The sequence below is a fragment of the Sceloporus occidentalis genome, unplaced genomic scaffold (genome assembly GCF_023333645.1).
Source record: "Sceloporus occidentalis isolate IW3139 unplaced genomic scaffold, rSceOcc1.0.p SCAF_2, whole genome shotgun sequence".
NCBI lineage: Eukaryota > Metazoa > Chordata > Lepidosauria > Squamata > Phrynosomatidae > Sceloporus > Sceloporus occidentalis.
The window spans coordinates 203,656,370-203,681,620 of NW_028316982.1; the positions used below are offsets into that span (position 1 = coordinate 203,656,370).

The 25,251-nt window shown below is 39.7% G+C and overlaps 2 protein-coding genes across 2 annotated transcripts in view; one reads left to right on the forward strand and one right to left on the reverse strand.

The window, feature by feature from the left end:
* LOC149319602 (chloride intracellular channel protein 6-like) overlaps positions 1-25,251 on the reverse strand; it is a 150,132-nt gene that overhangs the window by 117,449 nt on the left and 7,432 nt on the right. The window lies entirely within an intron of this gene.
* KCNE1 (potassium voltage-gated channel subfamily E regulatory subunit 1) lies at positions 816-22,316 on the forward strand. The gene is made up of 3 exons (XM_089508118.1): positions 816-968; positions 1,560-1,660; positions 21,829-22,316. The coding sequence occupies exon 3, from the start codon at positions 21,863-21,865 to the stop codon at positions 22,241-22,243; it is 381 nt and encodes a 126-aa protein (XP_089364244.1). The 5' UTR covers positions 816-968; positions 1,560-1,660; positions 21,829-21,862; the 3' UTR covers positions 22,244-22,316.

A 25,251-nucleotide genomic window follows, 5' to 3' on the forward strand; every position in this document is an offset into this window, starting at 1 on the left:
ACAGAAATTTTATTCTGGTTCAGTGACTATATAAAATACCAAAATGTAAGCACTCTAGGGTGGCAACTTTTGTTGGACTGCTTACAGTGTGCACTGGGGTGAACAAACATCTGAAAGCTGTTCACACTGTCTTATTTACTCAGGGGTGTGTGTTTAAATAGCATAATATGCATGGTTGCTGCTAAAGAAAGGCACAATTATAGAATTGTGTAGCAAGGCAACTGAAAGAACAATATATCCTTACACTTTGTGACACAGTAGCCAAGGTCAATAAGACTTGCAGCAACAGTTGCATGTGCCAGTAAGAATCATGTGAAAAGCAGTCAGAGCCACTGAGAGCTGTAACTAGTTCTGGGGTGAGATGTATGATGGGGACCCCCATCCTTCAGTTTGGGACATCATAGCTTCTCTCTGGCCTATTGAGACACCAACATTTATTTTGTAATGCATTTTTAATGGTTCATGCCCCCAGAGGCTTTGGCTATCTGGATGTCTGGGTCCTGGTGATTTTATCCCTGCCCCTCTCAGCCCTGCATGTGGTAGTAACTCACACTTCAGCTGGGTGAGACTGTGGGGGAGATCCAGTGTAGCAAGTAGCATAGTAGTTCTGCTTGTGAAACTCCAGCTGGCCATTCCGCACCTGCCAGACTCAACATACAGCTGCTTGCAGCCCCCAACCTTGGCTGGTGGAGAGCATGGGAGGAGATTGGAGAAGCATATGGCTGTGTCTCCATAGCCAGACACAAGATGAGTACATATAAAATCTTTTAAACAATTTTATCTGTGAGCTGCTTTGGGTCCTTTTCAGGGAGAAAGGCAGCAATCTGTCAGGGTCTTCTGGATGTCTCAGTGGATGGTGAAATCATTCTGCGTCTGACTACAGAGACATTGCTACATACTTCTTGAATTCTAACCCCCTACTTGCCACCAGCCACAGAATGTATTTGGAGGACTGCAGAAAGTGAATGGTGAGTCTGAGGGTGGGTTTGGTTATTGAAGAAGGTCAAAGACAATACCAACCTCTTCAATGACCATTAAAACACATATGAGGGAACACGGTAGATTTTCAACTGTGTATACCATTAGCAGGATGGCAGTCAATATTTGTTTTAATCAGAAACAGTGGCTCGGGATCTCTGATTCATACAACTATAATAATAATAATAATAATAATAATAATAATAATTTGTTTTATTTATATACCACTATTCCAAAGATCATAGTGGTGAACAGCAAGTAAACTAATTAGCAAGTAAGCTAATTTGCCCCCAACAGTCTGGGTACTCATTTTAACGACCTCGGAAGGATGCAAGTCTGAGTCGAGCTTGGGCCCTTTTGCTGGTCTTGAACTTGCAACCTTGTGGTTTCGAGTGAATGGCTGCAGTACAGGCATTTAACCATTGCGCCACCAGGGCTCCTATGGTGGCTCTCCAGGTATTTTAGATATCAACATACATGATTCCCAGACCACATAGTCAACAGTCAGGAATTATTTAAGTTGTTATCCAAAACAACTAGAAGGCCAACATTTTCCCTCTCCTAAACTCTAATTTCCACAGGTCTTCCCAGTTTGATGTCTTCCATATGGGTTGGACAATAGACAGCTGCCTTCTGTGAGGTGCCAGAATGAAGAGGATTGCTTTACCATCTCCTGGAACAGGTATGCTGACGTGGGCACATCCACCTCATCCCATTTTAGGTAATGTCACCATTTTGCTAAATGCTGAGAGCCCATTGAAGCATTGCTATTTTTTAAATAAGTGAATCTACAGAAAGAATGTTCATGTGACACAAAGGACTGGCTTATTCCATCATAAAGGCCTTTGCTGTTTTTGTTCATTGTTCTGAACAATATCTGATTTTGTATTGTATGCTGCCAAGGCTGGATTTAATTATTACTCCTGATGTGAGATAGCAGGTTTGAACTGCAGCCATAATTATAGAAATTGTTGGACAGATTTTAGTTTCCATTAACATTACTTTTTGTTATTCAGTGAGTCATGACATCAAATTTTCTCAGTTTTGTTTTAGGTTAGGGTCAAAATAAATACAATATGGGAGGATTCATGACTGAATCTCCCAACGTCCTTCTTAGATTTACATGCACTTGACAAGAAAAGGGGCACTTTCAAAATGAATTAGGACTGCAGTTCTAGGAGAAGACAGCCAAGAAAATGAGCAAGAAGACAAATAAATGGAAACTAGACCAGATTAAACCAGAATTCTCCCTGGAAGCCAAGATGACAAAGCTGAGGCTGTCATACCTTGGCCACATCATGAGAAGGAATAATTCATTAGAAAAGACAATAATGCTAGGAGAGGTAGAGGGCAATAGAAAGAGATGAAGCCTGCATGCCAGATGGTTAGACTCATTTTCCTGAAGGAAACTTCAGGGAGATCACATGCCTGAACCTATAGGACCGGATCAGAGCAGTCAAGGATAGGGAATCTTGGAGATGTCTCATCCATAGGGTTGCCATAAATTGAAGTCAACTCAAGGGCAGCTAACAAAACTAGGAGAAGGATTTTAGCCTTCACCCATTCAGTTTGGCATACTGACTTCCCATTGCCCTCAAATTGCTATTAGCCACCAAGTGGGCAATCACTGACACAACATGCAATGATGACTGCTTGTTTTAATGTCTTTAAAAAGGAATTAGGTGGTATCAAACACTGGAGTTTATCAGACAAGGGAAATTGGAAGTATAATCCAATGGCAATTTGAACGCAATCATGGGGTTTAATGTTATTGCGTGGTAGACTACCACACACAATTTCGGGCAATGGGAAGCCAGTTCGAATGCAATCATGGGGGGGGGTATGTTTTTGCATGATAGACTACCACACGCAATTTCGGGCAATGGGAAATCAGTCCGAACGCAATCATGGGGTTTCACGTTATTGCGTGATAGACTACCACACACAATTTCGGGCGATGGTAAGCTATTTTTGGGCAATGAGAAGCCAGTTCGAAAGCAATTTGCTGAACTAGTGAATTCACGTGAATGCGTTCTTGCCCCACTTTCTTTTAATTCAAAATTAAGAGAAATTCCTCCTGTGTGATAAACTCCACTGCTAAGAGGTCCAGCACAACCACAAGGGACACATTCTCTCATCTGTTTCCCAGCACAGCTTATCCACCAATGTGTCTATGGCTGTTTCTGCCCCATAACCAGGGCTGAACCCAGATTGAAATGGATCCATATAATCTGTTTAATCCAAAAAGGACTAGAGTTGTGCATGAAGGCCAACATAAAGAATGCCCCCCTCCCTTTCTCCACTTCTGAGTATGAAAGTACAAAGTCAGACAGAACTTGAACTAGTTTCTGGATTTAGAATACATTCCAGGGAAAGTCACTGCCACATTGAAATGCACAAGATACAGGTGAAGGATAAAGCACTGCATGGTTCCATTGGATTGTCCCCCTGGTATTTGTCCAGACCACCCAGTCTAATTCTGTTCATTTCACACCTAGGGAAATTTGTTCAAAGACCTTACCCTGAGTAAATATTGCTTTGTGTTGAGTCAGTTTAAATAATACTATTTGCAGGGAGTGCCTTTTAAGTCTTTCTGGTAAATGTATCAGGTGTGGCTTAGCTGAGTCTCTCTTTCATAGAGTCACCATAAATTGACGTTGACTTGACAGTAATTAACACCAAAAAATAATAATCACATTTTGGTAGATATTCATTATGTTTCTGAATTTATTTATAAATATGAGTACCTCTCATATACCAGGGTGTTTAGCAACTCTTCATGAAGTCATGACACACTTTAATAATCAAAATTTAGGCATGTTAAGATTAGACTGTTCAGGTTTTATTAATCTTCCCATGAATTTTTTCATTATGAGGATTCTCAGTACTGATTTTCAGTTGTATACACTAAACTGACATTGGATGACTGCTTAGCGCCTGAATTTCTTCTGCAAACAGGGTTCCCTGCTCACCCCGGTGTAGCAATGGAGTGAGAAGTGGAGGGAGGAATAAGATGTTTGTCCCACCCCCAAATATAAAATTCTCCTTCCCTTCCTCTTCCTTCAGTCTCAAAAACTTCTAGTGTTGCAAAGTAAGACAATAAAAACCATTCACACCTAGAACTCTTAGATTTGCTGTGTTCATATGCCCTTTCGTAACTTTGCCTGCCACACCACTTTTGGACACCTAAGTTGTACTTCTAAATGCCCAAGTGAAGTTTTAAGTTACTGCAGTGCTAGAAACTAAGCTTTGCCTATATCACTGAAATATTTGCTAAGAAAAGCTTGCAAAGCTTTTCAGGTGTTAAGGAAGTTGTTGACATAGGTCCAAAATATGCTGCAAAAATAATCCAGTTTCAGACCACTTTAACTGGCTCAGTGCTAGGGATTTCTAGCAATTGTAGTTTATTGTGGCACCAGAACTCTCTGATAATGAAAGCTAAATTTATTATTATTATTATTATTAACCTTTATTTATGAAGCGCTGTAAATTTATGTCTCATAAAACTACAGTTTCCAGAATTCCTTGGCATTGAGCCAGGGCAGTTAAAGCAGTCTTATACTGGTTTATTTCTGCAGTGTTTTTTGGACCTAAGACATCTTGAGGAGCAAACATTCCCCATGCATGGGCTAAAGAGAGAGAGAGCCTACCCATGCACAAATTAAATTTATGTAGGTTGTAATCTGGCCTTGGGAAAAATTGTGGTGATTTAAGAGTAGGAAACTACATGATCTTGCTCTCTCCACCACTGGCATCACCCACAAATTGTTAACATTTACACAGTTCTTCATTTCTTGGTAGTACTCCTTCACTAATTTTCCAGTTCCTTACCATCACTTTAACTTTTTAACATGTTCTGTTTACCCTAGCTATTGTGAATTTCCTCATACTTATGAACATTCTTCTGTAATATCTGCATCTATTCTTGGCAGCTGCTCTCTGTTTTTGGAAATCTCCAGATTACGGGATTGCAATGAAGACAATTGTGTGCAGATATATAAGATACGGACCATTTAGTTAACATATTTTCATGTATTTAAAGACAAAACAATTTGAGAGAGACAGTTTGTGCTTGGAAATTATGCTATGTGAAAAGATTTTTCAGTGCCAAAACAGAGCTTGGGAAAATTACCATTTGGGGACTGCTTGTTGTTGGAATCATAGAATCATAGAGTTGGAAGAGACCACAAGGGCCATCCAATCCAACCCCTTGCCATGCAAGAACATACACTCAAAGCACTCCTGACAGATGGATTTCTATCTGATTTCTATATTTGCAATCAGCTGATGTCCACATATACAGTTACTTCTTTGATTGCTTGAAAAATGTGTTCACAGTGAACAAACTGTTGGCCTCACAAAATTCAGTCAGTTACTCTCTTGCTTCATTTGTTGATCCTAAGCCAAATTTCCCTACCATTTCGATTCTGCTCTGTATCCTACCTTCGTGTTCCAACCATGTATGATTATGATTGTGCTTTGTATATTATATTGGATTTTAATCCCACCTCAATCCATCTGGGAGAGGCGGGAAAATATAAATAATTGTTTTTAAATTTATTTTTAAAAAAGATGTGCTGTTTTGGTGTGTGATCAATTTCCTTCTGGTTGCCAACACGGAATTTTACAATTTCTTCTTTTTTTAACTCTGTAGTTGGAGCATGAACTTGGATTATAGTTACTTATTGATATTATTTGGTCAAACTTTGGGGCAAAACAGATGGGTGGAAAAGGTGGCTTGAAGCTGTCCCTTCCAAAGACAGATTGGGGCCATGGCAAACACATACCATGGCCCCAATCTGCCTTGAAGCTGGCCAAAAAAGGAGCAGCAAAGATGTGCTCCTTTTTTGGCCAGGAAAAAGGCGGCTCTTCCCCATGGCAGCTTCAAGACACTCCAGTGACATGCAGCATATAAATTATGCACAGGCAGTGTGCCTTGAAGCTGCCCATGTCTGGGTGGCCACCTGGCTTTCGGGTGGCTTCAGGGTGGCATGGGAGTGTGTGGCGTATAAACATGGCACTCCCAAGCCACCCAGACAGTGGCTTTAAAGAGCTGTCTGTTCTAGCCCTTTGCTCTATATCCTTTGATCACTTTTGCTACATCTCTTCTTAATATCACTCAATTTTTCTTAGATATTAATTTCCTGAGTAAAACACTGTGTAGTTACCTGACTCAAAATGTCCCATTCCTGTCCACTTTAGCTTACTCACCCCAAGTATTGTAATGTTTATACATTCCATTTCTTGTTTTACTATGTCTAGCTTCCCCTGATTCATGCTTCTCACATTTCGCTCTCCTATATGGGTAGCACAGCTTTATACCTTCCTTTTGACACTGAGCATGTCAGTAGCTGAATGTCCTTTAAGCTTGAGACCAGTTGCATCATTAGCCACATCCCTCCTCATAGTTGTCCTCCACTGTACCCCAGTAGCTGATTAGGTACCATCTGATCCGTGAGTTTCATTTTGTGGCACTATCTCTTGTTTCATTGTGAGTTGTCCTATCATATGTTTTTTTTGGTAAAAGACATTCAAAAGGATTTTACCATGCCTCCTTCTGAGCAGTACTAACAAGTAGTGGTTATGGTGCCACTGCCAATGTCTCTAAGAGATGCTCCACCAGTGTCACCCTCCATTATTGATGCAGCCAGGTAGCTGTTTAGTCTGGCTCTTCAGCAAAAGCTTACCTGGCATGGGAGATTCTCCTAGTAGCACTGCTACCATCAGCATAACCTTTTGCCTTACAGGAGCACACAATCTTAACCACCACATAAATGTACTGTAAATGGTGGGTCTGGGGACTATAACTCCTGAAATTATCCCAGGAAGCATGGCTGCTCAGATAGTCCAGATGCCATATCCAAAAACCACTTTTCCAAACTCAGGACCAAATGCATTGGCAGTCATTGTAATTTAGATATTTTTATCAAGCTAGAAATTCAAATTCTGTCTCCAAACTCCAATTACAACAAATTTACCAGACACATGTGACCATGTTAGGAACTAGCTTGAGCACATGTACAGATTTGTCATTGCATGTCTGGCTTGGCAAAACTGGTTTGTTCTGTGTGTGTTTTCTCCCATATGCCCTAAGCTATACTGGGGCTTAGTCATTTGCCTATGAACTAATATAGATCTGTTTATATCCCACGTGATTTCAGCACTCATGAAATCTACATCAGTGCATTTTCCATGTGCCATGAATCACCAGCTTGCTATTCCCCAACAATACAGAAGTCAAGCCAAAATAATCCCTTTGGTCATATGGAAGAGGAGTGAACACACTCCAGTCATGAAGGGCAAACATGTGGTGGGGGTAGGGGAATTAATAAAAAGAAATGAATTTTTCTGTCTACATGCACATGTTTGAATGCAGAAGTACTCTCTAGAGTGGAATCTTTCTTTGAACATAATCACAAAAAGACCAAGAAACATTATTTACAGAAGAAGGCTGAAGGTTTCTCCTCACAAATTGTGTTTATTTCTTTGTTTATTTATTCATGGAGTTTGAATCTCTCCCTTTCACCACCCTCCAGTGGCGGCATATGTAATTTTCTCCTTCCTACTTAAAATATATATTTGGGGAATTTAGAAGGTTCATTTTGGTTGCAATACTATACTACAGTACAGGAGTGGTCAATTGTACCACCTCCATATTATGCTGGACTGCAACTCCCAGCATATATCAGTTTTTGGTATTATTTTGGCTTGAGTTCTGTATGTTGACCAGGACTAATAGGAGTTGCAGTCCAGCAACATCTGGAGGGCTTCAGTTGCCCACCACTACTATATATACTTACCTGAAAGTATGTCAATAGGATTTAAATCTGAGAAAATATAAACAAGATTGCATTGTCGAAGAGGCAAACTCCATGTAACACAGAAATATATACCAGGGGAATTGCTGGGTAGTTAAAAGATCAAAAAGAAAGGCCTATAACCCAAACGTTCATAAAAAATCTGTTTGCTAAATGATATTTCTAGATGTAAACTTAGAATTACTACAAATGTATTCAAATTTCATATAGATATAGACAAACATAATTAATGTTAAAAGTGAATAGTTTATAACAACTGAATAAAGAGACTGTCTCTGAGTATCTACAAAATAAGTCTCTTTTTCCATTGAGCATTTACAACTCAATATGGTGCCACACATTTACAAAGTAATGTCTCCCATATAAAGTTACATCTTTCCTTTTTAAAATAATGGGTTTAACTCTTGTAAATATGTATTTATTTATTTAATTTATCTAGCTCCTTTCTCCCAAGAAGGATTTCAAGACAGCTTACAATAATTAAAAACAAACAAACAAACCACAAGGTACAACCAGATCACACAGAAATGTGTCCCTTTCCATACAATAATTTCCTTTTTGTACTCTTTTAGGTATTCTTTTGGGTTTGCAAGTCTCCTCTACCTTATCCATGTCACAGTCAAGTTCTCCTTATCTTCTCCTCCTGAAAATTGTAATTTATGACAAGAATTCAGGAAGATTATGACAAGGAATGTGTTTTCAATACTAAAGCAAAATTCAATACTAGGGGGGAAATATATCCAAGTATGTCCCACCTACCTCTCACCCTCACTACTGAATAACTGCACATAAAATATGTTCAGTCCTTTTCTCACAAAATGTATTGTTACTCTTCCAACTGGATTTCAAGCCAAATTAAATGCAAAAAGAAAATAACACAAATAGACATAGGATTGGTTAGAAAGTGTAGACAAGGCAGTGAGTGGTAAGGGATGGGCAAGAATAGCCAACTAAGGCTGCACTGTTATGCTCACACTTCAGGTCTACCTCTGTCCCTTTAATCTTTATGGTCCTGTATTTTGGAGAGTGTTCACAACTCCACTGAGTTCTTTTTAAAGCCCCTGAAGGCCTTTCTCATTGTGGCTGAAATGCATTGGGCTTTTTAACACTGAATAAACAGTTGACCATCCTAGAGCACGTGTAGCTTGTCATCTCTTTGTTTGCTGCTTTGCAATGTGCTTTCATTTCTCTTTTCACTACTGTTGTACTTTGGCCACATCATGAGAAGACCTGACTCATTAGAAAAAACAATAATGCTTGGCAAGCTAAAAGGCAATAAGTAGGGAAAAGAAAACTGCATTGCAGGTGGATGGGCTTCAGTCAAGGAAGCCATGGCCCTGAGTCTGCAAAACCCAAGCTGGTCTGTTGATGAGAGGGTGCCTTGGAGGTCCCTCATTCAGAGAAATCCATTTGGCAGCAGTTAACAACAACAAATGGTGCTATAATGTATCAGTGAAACAGAACTTTTGAAATGTAGTTCTATTAATAATTAAAAAAAAAAACTGAGCAGAGAAATTTGCCCTTCAAACCATTGGATTACTTTGGCAAAATATGCGACCATTAAAAAGAAAACATATTTGGAAGAACTGTGGTATAGATCAAAGAAATCACTACAAGCAGCTCCCTTAAAAAATGAAACAAGTTAACACAGAGACCTTAATAACCTGTAAATACTGCCAAAGCCTAAGAAGCTATATTGCAAGAACTTGCACTTTGTAATACCAGTCTGGAAATGCCCTAGGACTACAATCCTATGCACACTTCCCTGAGTTCCAAATACCAAAACCAGTTCAGCATCGTCCTATGATGGATATAACTGGTGGTTATAAAAACTGAGTTACAGCTCAATACAGCTAATATAACTGATGGATATTAAAAAAGGGAAGAGTCCTATGATGCTTTGAAGGCTAACCAATTTATTTTGGCATAAGCTTTCATGGACACTACTTCGTCAGATGCATGGCATGGAACCTCAGAACCTCTGGAGCTAGGACCACAAAGAGAAACTGTTTCTTTGTTATCTGATGGGGTTTGCTTCTAGGACCTCCTATGGATACCAAAATCAGTAGATGTTCAAGTCCCATGAAATGTAATGGCATATCTGTGGATACAGAAGACTGATTGTACAAATCCCAGGATTCCTTAGGATGACACGATGGCAGATAAAGTGATATCAGATTGATACAACTGTGTAGTTCAAGTTCACCTTAAGTAAAATATCAGTGTTTCACATGGGGGTAGATGGGTAGGGAAAAGCAGCTCAATCCTGGGTTTTCTGAAAGTGGGTTAAAACCCTGCATCCACAGAGCCTGCTACCAAGGCAAGCTGAATATCCACAGGCTATCTGCACAATGCAGTGTCAAGCCACACTGCACGGTTATTTTTTTTGTCTCCCTGCCACACATGCACACCATTGCACAAACAGTTGTGACCTCCAATTACCTTCCTCTTCCTGCCCAGATGCCATCCCATGGGATGCCTACCTGTATGATTGGCCACAAAGTCGCATGTGCAATGCAGCACCTGAACAGTGCGTTGGTGTGCCCAGTGAAACATTGGCAAAGCACAAACATGGAGGCCCCTCCATACATGCACCTCTTCACCCCATGCCTCCTGTTCAACTTTCTGGTTTGTGTATGTTGTAATTACATCCATTGTTTGATGTACTTTTGCGTTTTTGCTTTGCTGCATTCCCACACTGACACCGGGGATGTTTATATGCCAGTGCGATGATGCACTTTTTCCATGTCAAGTCAAGAATACCAGAGCTGCTTTTTGCACAGGTTTTTAGCCCTGGAGTGTGACTTTGTTTCGGTTTCCACCCAGTTTCTCCTTGTGCGTCATCTAAATTTTTTGTTTATATATAGCAAAATGTAAACAGCAAGTGACTGAAATTTGGGAATATTGTTCACTTCTGTACATGTAACAATGTCTTAGAAAGACTGCATAGATCTACTTCTGTGTAAAGCCTGCAACAAACTCTACATCTGATGGATTAAAATGTCCCAACATGGTAATTCATGCTACACTCCCTACTGGTGTGCTATTTTAAGGTCTCCTATTTTCAGTTCAAAAGGAAGAGACAGGTTTGGGATCAGATGATGTCATCAGTGCACCTCAGGAGATCTTAAGAGATCCAGGACATCACTCAGAAGATCTGGGGCAAAGGTCCTTTGGATCCCTTCCTGACAATGTCACTGACATATACTTAAAATCCAATAAGTATTTTTAAAGGAATATTTTCAAATGGGGCAATTTTCAGAAACCGATGGAGAAAGTGTCTTTAATTCTTTAATCATCCACCATTTTCTTTTGAACATCTCTGTAATTAGTTCAAATAAACCAACCTGAGAAGCAGGTATAAAAAGTCTCTGGTCATACAAGGACCTGGTGAAAATTTTCTGTGATTAAAAAAGGTGTGCATCTCTAAAATAAAATGGGAAAGAACAGGAGCAAAATCTGGACTTTCTGGATTTTTAAACCAGCCTGGATGTACCCACAGTATAAAATCAGAAAGAACAGGAACCAAATCTGGGAGTATTCAATCAGTCCCTTTTTCTCTTGTGAGTTATGAAAGTTGGCTTTTGTTTTTATTTTGCCTGAAAAGGTACTATCCCATTCCTTGATATTTATTTCCAAAAGCAAGAGAGCAAAATATGTGAGACATCAAGGGTGAAGAGCAAAAAGCAAATGCAAATTACATACATATATAACAGAGTCCCAACAGGTTTTTAAAACAAAAAAATAAAGCAGCTTCTGAAGGAATAATTTTGTTGCTAAGAAGCAGCCATGTGGACTGAAAATTCTAACTCCTTCATCAAACTTCAAATCCCAGGATTCCATAGGTAGAGCCATGGCAATTAAAATGATATCAAATTGCTATAACCGTAGCGTAGATACTCCTTGCTTGGGACTCATTCATGCTACAGAATTATAGCACTATTATTCCACTTTAATTGCCATGATTCCATCAGATGAAATCTCAGAATTTGCAGATTAGGGGTGGATATTTAGAATTATCAACCAAAGTCTCCTTGTCCCTCACTAGATCACCAGTCCCAGGACACCATATAATAGTGCTATGATTCTGTAGTGTGGACGGGGCCCTTGTCTCATGTCATGGAGAGCTGTGATCAGAGTTATAGGAACTTTATTTATTTATTTATTTATTTATTTATTTATTTAGTTTCATTTCATTGCTGTGCTGCCTTTCTGCCAGATAAGGACCCAAGGTGGCTCACAAGATAAAAACATTTTAAAAGACTTTACAATAATAAAGTAAAATTAAAACAATCTAGATAAATCAGTATGAAAATCACACAAAAACTCAGAAAAGCATAACTAAAAACATCTTAGTCTTTACCAGCTTCATCTCCCTAACACATGGCCTGTTGACCCACATTGGATCGCATTACTTTCTTCAGAGAAGAAAATACATAGTCACTTCATAATTAAACCTATGTGGCCAGACTGGATGGTTAATGTCTTGAATCTGGTTCTTCCTGTGCACTGCTCCACAGAAGTATTTCAGCACAGAAATATTTCAGCATTTGAAAATGATGAAAGGAAATCAAGTTACTAGAACTGTCCAGCTTTGCATATAAAGCAAGACACTCCCGTTGTACTGGGCACAGTCTTTACTTGTCTGAGTTGCCAGACACTCTTTCTCTACCTGGAAATCTGTATCACCTTCCTCTGTGTAAACCTGCCTTCCCAGCAGCTTATAGGTTCCCTCCCCTGTGCATTCAGAGCATAAGGCTGGCTAGCCATGCACCAATGATAAGTCCCTCCCAGACTTCAGGCTTCTTCCCAGCCAAGCTCGGAGTATAAGCCTGACTCACAGCATCTAGGTTGTAGACTCCCTCCTTCACACTGCTTGGTGAGTTTGCATGTTTATTCCTCTATTCTTGTCTGCCTTCTTGTTACAGGAGGTGAGCTTCTGCCATTGCTTATAAACTGTTGATCAGAAATGTATGCTTTTTTTCTTCTGTGCCATTGGAGTGCCTGGCATCTGTTCTGCTGCCTTCCTCTTCCTCTGCAGTTTTAAATTGTAAAGTGATGTGTGTGTGTGTGTGTGTGTATATATATATATTAATTAATCTAAAGAGGGAAGAGCAGAAGAATACTTGTTTAAGTATTGTTAAACATTTAAGAACTGCAGTGCTGGAAACAACAAGTAGATAAGTTTTAACTTAAAAGAAAAATAAAAGTTGTAAAATGTGACCATAACTCACACTTAGATACAGTTTTCACAACAGTGACAGTACAGATATTGATCATCTTCTCTAGATTTTCTCGGTATGAAAGGAACCTTGCTAGAATTTCTGTAGAGAGAAAGCTCTACATAGGAATAAGAATAACACAGGCAAACATTTTAAAGAGTAATTCAAATCAGTATAGTATTTTTACTCAAAGTTGCTCTTTGGAAATAACTGATGTTTTCAAAGAAGAAATTGAAAAAAGGAAGAGTGACATTAATAACACTTTCAACATTTCATCTAGCTTTAGAGATGGGTGTGCGCTATATCACTTGGGATAAAGGTACTTTTCATTTGGTTTACTGAAGATATGGGTATGGAAAAGAAAGGGGATATCACAACAAAGTTCACTGACTTGCCTTCTGATTTCTGGAAAGCTGTTCATCACAGTTATTTTCTATGATGGTGGACTACTTAGAATATGCAACTTTAAAATAACAGTAGAGTGTGATATTTCAATTATCAGATTGTAAGTAGGAGTGGCTACAAGGGCAGGAGCCAGTGGAGCCAGATACAGAAGCAGTAGTGAGATTTGGTTAGCTACTGGTGGAAATGCTATATATTCTAAACTGATGCCAATACTGTCCTTGGAATGGAATAAAATGAGTATTTCTTTCACATATTCCTTCATACTGTCTCCATATTCTCTGTTTCTCCTGTGAAAGAAAATATTCATAATTTAATGCAATTTAAACAAAACGCCCCTTCAAGTAGCATGCAGTATTTTGTCAATTATAATCAATGATTAAAATACACATGCAGATGTGACAAGTATATGATGTGACCCTGGGCCATGAATGGTAAGGCACTCCAGTGTGCAAAACCAACATATTTTACAGTGTTGTGGAGCTTAAACCAATTATTCAATCAAATTATCTCAACCCAGAAAAGTATAGCCATTTTTCACACTATACACTCAGGGGTCATTCACACTGTGAAAATAATTCAGGATGAATCTGGGTCAAATCTCTGTTCTTCACACATATCCCAAATGCACCCAATTAAGTTTTTGGGGGGCTGCCCAAAAACCCATTTAAGGATAATTGATATAGGGGTTTTCCTCTAGTTTTTGTTGTTTTGTTGTTGTTGTTGTTTGTTTTAAAGATCTGTATCACCAGTGGTGTGAATAACCAATGCGAATAGACCCAAATAGGCCCGGGATAAAATGCTGCATACCTAAAATGGGGTTCCGAATGCATTTGCATCAACTCTGTCTTTATTCAAATGCTTGCAGGTGTAAACAACCGAACTCCCAGACATGCACATTGATAAAGATCCATGTAATTCCATAGTGTGAATAACAAACCTGGAATGCATGACTGAGATGATTCGCATTGTCATGCCAAAAAACAACATGTGAACGACACCCCCCCCCCCAGGCTGCTGTCACACTGCAGAATTATTGCAGTTTGACATCATTTTAACTATCATGGCTTCATCCTATAGAATCTTGGGATTTGTATTTTTTATGGCATCAGAGCGATTTGACAGAGAAGGCTAAATATCTCACAAAACTACAAATTCCAGAATTCCATAGCATTGAGCAATGACAGTTGAAGTAGTGTCACTGCATTAATTCTGGAGTGTGGGCGCAACCTCAATCTACCGTTAACACCCAAACAAAGCTTTCCATTATCATGCTTCTCACCCTAACTAAAATATGCATACTTATCAATATGCAGTTCCTCAGATTTAGTATAATAACAGCTAGAGTTGACAGATTATAATTTTTGAACCAGTAATATGACTCCACTGAAGTTGTTGGACTACAGCTGCCATCAACCCCACCAATAGCATGCTAGTTAATGGGAACTGCAGCCTAACAACATCTAGAGGGCCAAAGATTCCCTACCTCTGGAGATTATCACATGGGAGTGACAGCGACCTTTTCCCGGACTTCTCCCGGACTTCAGCTCAGCTAATGGTGTGATTGGGGATCACACTCCCATGCGCATCGCCCATCCTTCTCCCATGGGCAAAGTATCATGGAGTCATCCCTGTGCGCTTCTAAGTGTCATGGAGCCATCATTTGGTATTAACAGGAATGCCCGTTAATACCAAATGATGGCTCGATGACACTTTTCCCACATTGGAAGGATGAGAGAAGCGCGCAATTAGCTGAGTTTAAGGGTGAGAGAAGGATGCTTTCTCTCCCGTGTGATAATCTCCTCTGTTTTAAACAATAAGAAATATACTCTGGTTGCATTTTCTCACATCATCTCCCTGCTTTGTTCTCTCTCTATCCTTCCCTCCCCCTCCCCCGATACCTACCAACTGAGAATGCAATATCTGGCCTTATGTCTCCCAATTTTGAATCATGTCACCATGTTTGTGCTGTTTCACTGAACCAAGGTGGGATTACTCAAGCCTCAATTTTGTGCACATGTCAACAATAGATGGGAAGTATATCTATTATTTACAGGCATGCATGACAATTGAATGGACATGGGGAACCTCTTTGTATTTTGCTTTTCCACTTCCTTTATGAATATAGTCATGAAGTATACAGGTATACATGCATTACTAGTGGTGACATTAGGATTCAGGAAGCTCTTGACAGGCCCCAGTAGGCATTATTGCAGCCACCATTTGGGTTTTCCAGTGCAGATACTAGATATTTCACCCTCCTAGTGTACTGGGGAGGGTAGGAATGCATCTATCAAAAAAATGTGGTGTTCAGTTGCGTCCATTTTGTTCTGATGGACACCAGGCACTAGCACAATTGAACCACTGACCTATGGCATTTTAGAAACACTAAGGTGGCAGCTGAACTGCATCTGCTGGATGACAGAATGTAAGTCCTGTCAGGTGTCACTATTGGGAGAGGGAGTGGCACACCTAGTATATTTAACACCCAGTGTAGATTATTTTTTAATACCTCCCCCTCTTCAACAGCCTTTTCCAATTTGTGGTGGAGCTGCTGGTCAGGCAGGAAAGGGAAGAAACTCTCTTTACTGCCCAGCCAACAGAGCCACTACATTCAGAAATGTACCCCAGTCCCACCAACAGCTGGTGGTAGGGGTAGGGTGCTTCTGCCAACCTGCAGCTTTTCCAGGTCTGGTAGAGTTGCTGGGTAAGTGGGAGAGGGAGGAGACTCTCTTTTACTGCTAGCAGAGCCATCAAACCCAAAAGACAGCCCAGTCCCACCAGTGCCCAGGGTGACATCCCTCCCGAGGTGTCACCTGGTGAAGTCCTCACTTGCCACACATCCCTAATGATGCCCCTGCAAGAATGCCAGATTTTGACACCAGGCCTGTCTACAGGGTTTCCACATGACCACATAATCCACAGGACGTGGATTCCTAAATGTGTGGAGACCCACTACACATGTACTTCTTATATGAGCATAGACATACATGCACATGTCACACCAAAATTATGCAACAAGTGGCGAGAGTGGTGGGATATATGCACCCAGTAAAGGCAATCCCTAGCTCCTCTTCCTTCAAGAAGATACACATACAGTAACATGGACTGCTGACACTGACATTGACACTACCCACTGGATAACTCTGTGACAGCTCTAGAACTTTCCCTACAGTAAGGGTGTTCTTACACTATACACCCACACTGGGAGAGCTGAACTTGATTCCAAGTGTTCATTGAAAATGCTGCAATGTAATCTGCAAAAGTTTCACAATTCTTTTTTTAAAATTTATTTTCTTGGTTTATTCCCATGGAGAATTTTTTATTATTATTTTTCAGAGTTCAGAATACGTAGATGAGACACAAAGGAAGATATGTATGAGGAAGCAACTGTGGGTGCATATTATTGGTATTCAGGATCTCTTGGGAGGTTCCAAAAGATTCCAGGAACTGGGGAACCCCTCCCCCAGTTCCTGGAAGACTTACTATGATGTGTGATAGTGGCCAGCTGTTTATTGCAGTGCTTCAAATGTTTGACGCCCTTTCCCTCCTAAATTTCAGAAGTAGAGGGCACACAGGATGTTCATCATAGTGAATTTCAGGAAATTCACAGAGTTTTCACGAAGCCTGCAAATATAGCTTGAAGGCTCACAACTATTTGGCTCAAATAGTTGCACAGCATGTAGAGATTCCTTATACTGTTAGTTACCTGATGCTTTAAATCAGAGGTTGGCAACATTTAACCTGTGGGCCACATGCAGCCCCATAGTCACTCTCTGTGGGTGTGTCACATTAGTTACAGCAGCAAAACTGCTACATGAAAACAAGAGTAATGAAACCAACCTACTTCCATTTAAAAGGAAACTCACACTCTGGGAAGCTTCCCGAGAGCCTTGTTTTTATATATATATATTTGAGGATTTTATCACTGCTACTAATGACAGCAAAGTCTACAAGGATGGGGTGGGTTCCAGGTGATCTAGTGTGAGTTTCCCATATGATGTCCATCATCGCAATTTAGACTAGAGTGGTGTCTGCATGAGCCAGGATATTCTGGAAGCAGCCCAGAATATTCTGACCCCAGAACTGCCCCAATCTCCCCTCCTTACCTGGGACCCTGCATTATGATGTTGGGTGACATCCCTCCCGAGGTGTCACCTGGTGAAGTCCTCACTTGCCACACATCCCTAATGATGCCCCTGCAAGAATGCCAGATTTTGACACCAGGCCTGTCTACAGGGTTTCCACATGACCACATACTCCACAGGACGTGGATTCCTAAATGTGTGGAGACCCACTACACATGTACTTCTTATATGAGCATAGACATACATGCACATGTCACACCAAAATTATGCAACAAGTGGCGAGAGTGGTGGGATATATGCACCCAGTAAAGGCAATCCCTAGCTCCTCTTCCTTCAAGAAGATACACATACAGTAACATGGACTGCTGACACTGACATTGACACTACCCACTGGATAACTCTGTGACAGCTCTAGAACTTTCCCTACAGTAAGGGTGTTCTTACACTATACACCCACACTGGGAGAGCTGAACTTGATTCCAAGTGTTCATTGAAAATGCTGCAATGTAATCTGCAAAAGTTTCACAATTCTTTTTTTAAAATTTATTTTCTTGGTTTATTCCCATGGAGAATTTTTTATTTCAGAATACGTAGATGAGACACAAAGGAAGATATGTATGAGGAAGCAACTGTGGGTGCATATTATTGGTATTCAGGATCCCTTGGGAGGTTCCAAAAGATTCTAGGAATTGGAGAACCCCTCCCCCAGTTCCTGGAAGACTTACTATGATGTGTGATAGTGGCCAGCTGTTTATTGCAGTGCTTCAAATGTTTGACGCCCTTTCCCTCCTAAATTTCAGAAGTAGAGGGCACACAGGATGTTCATCATAGTGAATTTCAGGAAATTCACAGAGTTTTCACGAAGCCTGCAAATATAGCTTGAAGGCTCACAACTATTTGGCTCAAATAGTTGCACAGCATGTAGAGATTCCTTATACTGTTAGTTACCTGATGCTTTAAATCAGAGGTTGGCAACATTTAACCTGTGGGCCACATGCAGCCCCATAGTCACTCTCTGTGGGTGTGTCACATTAGTTACAGCAGCAAAACTGCTACATGAAAACAAGAGTAATGAAACCAACCTACTTCCATTTAAAAGGAAACTCACACTCTGGGAAGCTTCCCGAGAGCCTTGTTTATATATATATATATTTGAGGATTTTATCACTGCTACTAATGACAGCAAAGTCTACAAGGATGGGGTGGGTTCCAGGTGATCTAGTGTGAGTTTCCCATATGATGTCCATCATCGCAATTTAGACTAGAGTGGTGTCTGCATGAGCCAGGATATTCTGGAAGCAGCCCAGAATATTCTGACCCCAGAACTGCCCCAACCTCCCCTCCTTACCTGGGACCCTGCATTATGATGTTGGGTGACTGTTCATATTCATGTTCCACTGTGCCACCCATTCCACTAACGCAAATAACACTGTATTTGGGGAACATCTAGTTCCACATTTTGCCCATGGGTAGCATAAATATAATTTCCAGTTGCATAGTCAGTTATGCAAGATATAGCACAGGAGAAAGCAATTCTATGGGGACCAAGGGTCAATTTTCTACTTTGTTCCCCTGTGGGCAGTCCCTTTCATGTGTTTCAAAATACTTCTTTTGCCTCCGTAACAGTAATCAGGAGGCAGTTGAGCGAGAATGGGTGTTTGTGAGAGGATTTGGAAGGGGTGGGGATGGGGTGTTTGCCTGTTTGCACACATTTGGTTGAGATTTGAATTCAAATCAGGTAAACTGGGTTATTTAAGTGGAGTGATAAGCTCTATTATTAGGACACTTTCTGAATTCTACAACAAACACAGAACTAAACCCACTTTTTTCGATACATGACTATGATAATAGATTGTGGCCCTTTTCTAAAATACCAAGATTGTACAGGTCTTCCAACAATGTTCTGTGACAATTTCGAAATATTTAAATTAGAAAACCACACATGGTAGAGCACCCTATTTCTTTAAGAAGAAGCAAACAAAGTAGTATCAACTGATTTCTATTATTATCCCATGTTTGCATGGGATAAAGACACTGTGAGTGTTTTTAGATGTAAGACCTTTCATGCTAACAATCAGAAGCAATGTGTAGCTATCCCATGTTCTCCTGAGTACTATTACATTCCAGTTTGGAGCCAGTTGATGAAGGGATTACGGGAAGCATCTCTTGGCCATGAAACCTGCTGGGTGACCTTGGGCAAGTCATATGCTCTCAGCTTCAGGGGAAAGCAATATCAAACCTCCTCTGAACAAATCTTGCAACTAAAACCTCACGATAGGTTTTGCCATAGGGTTACCATAAGTTGGAAATGACTTGAAGGCACACAACACACACACACACACATCTCTGGAAAAAATACAGATCCACTTTGCATAGGGTCTGTGATTCAGTTCCCCACATTTCTGCTTCAAAATATTTTAGGTATCATGATTGGTCCTTGGAAAAACAAAAATGATAACTGGATTGAGATGCAGGGCTAGTCCTACTATTTGAGGAAGGCAACAGATTCTGGTTGTCATGAATAGGCAGCCAGATATTAATATATTTTTACAGCTTGAGATGGGGAGGAATGCTTGCCTCTTATGCCAAAGTAGCTAAGCTGGTTTGGGATACTATGTGCCTTGACCTTGGTGGGTAGCAAAAGATATTTTCTACTTCACCTCAGTTAAAGAGTCTTGGGCCAACTCTGATCAGATGGGTCAATAATCTTCACTCTATACATGGCAGCATCATGAGTTCATGAAATATAGAAGTAGCAGGCTAATTAGAGAGGAATGGCAGATCTATTATGAATGAATGAATGAATGAATGAGTCTTTATTTATATACCGCCGTTCCTTCGATCACGGCGGTTTACAGAATAATAAAATACAAGTTACATTAGCAAAAGTCCCCCATATTAAACAGTACAATACATGTACAATACAATACAATATTATGTCTAGTGGACTACAGTCTCAGAAACAGGGCATAATATATTAGTACATTTGCTTTATTTTCATTGTCAAGGGTATATTATTAGCCAATGCTACTCAAAATGGTGCTTCCTGGGCCAGTTCCAGTCCTTGAATTGTTGGCTGCCAATCTGAGGTAAATATACAGGAAAGGAAGAAACAATTGTAGCCTATAGGCACAAATATGATACTGCTCTTGGTAAACTGGTCCCCCACATCAGACAGCTTGGGAAGCACTGGCCTAGAGACTGAGGGCCAAAGCACACTGGTAAAGAGTGACCAGAGGCTGCCTGACCGCAATTGGGCTGGGACCACAGTGATTGCATGGCTCATTCCCAAAGCAGGCCATGGCCACTTTCCCAAACTGGCACTGCCAAGAGCTGGATTATATCTGTTCCTTTTTGATCTGGTCCAAAGGACCTGATCAAAGCACCAGAGCAGCTTCTGGCCACACTGGGGGCATGTTTTCATCTGAACGTCATGCCTCCAAAACGGCTGGAAGCTGCCTTATTTGGCCTGTGTGTTTCAGGCCTATATTCTTAGGGCTCTTTCACAATTATAGCATTATGATTCCACTTCCAACTGTCATAGTTCCATCCCATGAAATCCTGTGGTTTATAGTTCAGTGAGGCACTGGAGTACACTGTCTGACAATTCTAAATGCTTCTCCCTAAACTGCAGATCCCAGGATTCCATAAGTGAGAACCATGGCAGTTAAAGTGGAATAATACCACTGTAATTATATACTATGAATGAGCCTTTACTCTCCAGAGGCTACTGGGTAAATACTATTTTGTGATTCCCCCCACCTCAAAAAAGAGATAGGAAGAGACCAGAAGATTGTAATGGATCACTTGTTGGATAGGACTCCAGGAGACCAGGAATCAAGAAAACCCACTGGGTGAGCAAGTCACACTCAGCTTAAGAGGATGCCAGTGGCAAACCTCTGAATAAATTTTGCCAAGAAAAAACAGCTATAAAGTTCTCATAAATCATTGTCAATTTGAAAGCAAATATGGTGCCAGTGATACATTTTCCCCTGATACATGAGGGGAAAATAATTACCAGTGGTCTACATCAGATCACCAAAGAAGCACTGCTGTGAGCTACAGGTTTAGCCATCATTATACATCAATTGAATTTCAATTTAAAAAATTTCAGCAATATTCAAGGGGGTTTGTTTGGTGTATCATGTGTGTGATTTCATTTAAATTAACAAAGTAAGGATATACATGCACATGCACATATATTCATCAGTACCACACATCTAATTCAATTGAAATAGAACTTAGTGTGATTATTTGAATATAATTATTCTTATGTTTTGTTTTTTATTTTATTTTTCCCCATTCCACTCTATGAATCAGAATTTGAGGAAGCTGTGACATTCTTGACAGAACAATGGCAGTGCCATCCAACAACACAGCACTGAACTTACTCCTTTCAAAACTACTAGAGGACTACGTAACTAAAACAAACCACCCCGTGCCTGCACCAGTCACAGCAACGAGTGACCACTTGGAAGTAGTGTTTATACTCTTGTTGTTCTGCTTCTTTGGCTTCTTCACATTTGGAGTCATGCTGAGCTACATCCGTTCCAAAAAGCTTGAACATTCAAATGATCCATACAATGTGTACATTGCCACAGACATTTGGTACAAGAAAGATAAAGCTAGCTTTCAAGCCAAAGTAGTGGAAAACTATAAATCATGTTGTGTACTGAAAAACCAGCATGCAGTAGAACAACCAACCAGTCACATTCCAGAAGTAACGTCTCCATAGTAAATGGGCAATTAACTTTGCAGGCATCATGCTGGATGTTCAAAATGTTCCAGAAAACAAAAGAAAAGGAAAAGTTCTTGGATTATCATTATCAAAAGGAAAATGACAAGAACATAGTAGTCTTTATGCAACCCCAAATGCATGATTGGCTATGCTGATTGGGGATGATGAAAGTTATAGTCCAAGACATCTCAAGGGCACCAAGTTGGGAAGCCTGCCCTAGTTTATTACATTTACATTTACTAGCATAATGAAGGATTGGCTCCTATGCATTTTGGACAATTGTTCTGTAATAATGCTGCAGTTTCTAGCTGAAGTATCAGCTAGCATTTACTATATAGACATCTGTACAATAAAATCTGCCATGGTTTCTTCCAGAGGAATTTGGGCAAAAATATAAACCAAGCCTCACCCCACACACCTATTTTTAACTACAATGAGAAATCACAGCGATAGCAGCCAATTGCCTGGGTGAATAACAGGCCAGAGATGTTTATTTTGATCTCACATAGCTTAAGTATCTTCACTTAACCAACTGTAAACAAGGATGAAGGAAGATCAAATCAGCTGAATGCAATCCTGGTATGAATTTCCTTGTATGTAAGAAGCCATCTAAATTAGCAAGACTTTAACCACTTCAAATTGATGGTTTGGGAGAGACTTTTTAAATGATTATTAAGGAAGGAATCGAAAAGAGCAATGAATGACTATGCAGCTTCAAAGCAAATTCCATGAAATATGAAGGCAGAAAAAACAGGCATATCTTATAGCTATTAGCATAGCTAATACTGTGAAGGGTCATAATAAATACACGGGAGAACCAATGAAAGTATGTGTTAAAATATGAGTGAGAATATTTCTACTTCATTCTTCTAAGTTTTACTGTTTTGTTGCTATTGTTTCAGAAAAGTCTTTATCCTAAAACCTTTCACCTCTTCCCCCGATCATGCAATCATTCGGGAAGCTGCTACCACCTGCTCCCATGAGTGATCTCTGTTGGGACAAGTAGAGGCAAGGTCCCTGTTGCATTTCCTGTTTATGCCAGAGATTTTTCATAGGGTGGGTGGGAGAAGGGCAGCAGCCAGCTGCTTCCCAAATGGCAGGGGAACAGATCCTATCCACCACAGTGGATGCTAAGTAAGTGGGGTTTGGAGAACTTGCACAGCCCTTATGTAGACCCTAAAGGAAACAATCGTGACTGTGTAACTCTGGGTTACACATGTGTAACGGCCCCACAAGATTACAGTCATCTTTTCTTTCCTGGAAGGATACCCAAAGTGGAATCCCCTTATGGTAACTCATTTGATAATACAGCTTATTAAAACATTTCATTACTTTACAAGTATTTATTAAACACGTGCATGTAAAGATTTCAAAGCGGTGTACAACAGTCATAAAACATAATGCAAATATCCAAGTTTGCATCCTAGTTCTGCTGTATCCTGTTATTAGTTTAAGGTAGTATATCTTCAGAAGGTAGTGTATTTGAATTGTAAAGTTAGATATGACTGGATTAAATCTGCTAAACAAATTATGTGGTCCACATCCATTACAATCTATGTGAAGTTTGCTATGAAATCCACAGAATGTAAATTGCACCAGAAAGCACTTTAAAACAAATCTTGCCAGTTTCTTTTCAGACACCACACACTGATTCCTAATGTTAGTTCACACAATTGCTCTTCTGAAACAATGGGTTATCCTTTCAATATTAATTATTTCTATTTTAGGTGTCTGTAATTTCTAGTTATTATATAACGTCTGTATTTTAAACCACTTATTTATTTATTTTTAATAATAGAAGATAGTAGCTGATACAGTATCCTCTATTGAGGAATGCCATTTAGCTTTTTTTAAAGGGAGTGGTAAGGGAATACACACACACACACACACACACACACACGGTCAGTTAAATGTTGACACGTCTACATACCCATAGGTTTAGAGTGTATGCCTTGTGATTGTAGTTATTCCTTAATGGTATGTGAATTTTCGTTATAAAAATTAATAAAAAATGTTGATCACAGACGTCTGGTGCCTTTATTCCATGTATACTATTCCTCATCATGAAAAAGCTATCTTTGCTATTAATTACAGGAAATAATTTCTCTACTTTACCTGGTGTTTTATAATAATAATAATAATAATAATAATACATTTTATTTTTTACCCACCTCTTCCCATGGTGGGGTACAGCATAGGTTAAAACACATAAAACCATTTAAACACATTTAAACACATAAACATAGGCCACGTTAAAATAATCCAGCAGAAAATTAAAACATTTCAATTTAAAATTCATTGTTTAAAATCAACTGGGTAGGTCTGCTGGAAAAGAATGGCTAAACTGTTGTTTGTCTCTTTATCAGCACAAATCAGCAAGTAAATATTTTCATTACGTGGAACTAAGCACTTCCAAATAGCAGATTAAATTGGGGGGACATGGTTGCAATGAGGAAAGTCCTCATTAGGCTTTCCTCAGTTAAGGCAACTAGTTTGTCAACAGAACAAACATTCTAGCATATTTTTGATTTTTTTAAAAAAAAAATCTCATTCCTTCTCCAATATTTAAAGAAAATCAGTACTTAGTAGATGTCTTCCACATATTAAAGCAACTGGATGTTTTTTTTTTTTTTTTAAATCTGTCTACCCCACTCTTCCTCCAAGGAGTTCAGTATATGGTTCCTTCCTACAATTGCCCTTTGATATATGGTCATGATGTGCGTGCCAGTGTCATGCACATAGGAGAGAGGCCAGAGCTTAGAAAGTTACTTTTTAACAGCAATTCAATGTGTAATTCATAACAGAGCATGCACACATAACACACACTCAAACCCTATTATATCTTTTAATGAACCAAGAGAGGGTGCAGTCACTGCATGTATTACCCCTATCCATATACCAGCACCTTTATATGCCTTCATTATGTGCCTACTTTTGATATTTAAAATGCTCTGGTTGATGCATTAATTGAGTATGGCAAATATGAAGAGCTGAGCCTATGCCTG

Coding starts and splice junctions, on each gene's coding strand:
- KCNE1 (XM_089508118.1), top strand. CDS start 21,863: ATGGCAGTGCCATCCAACAACACAGCACTGAACTTACTCCTTTCAAAA.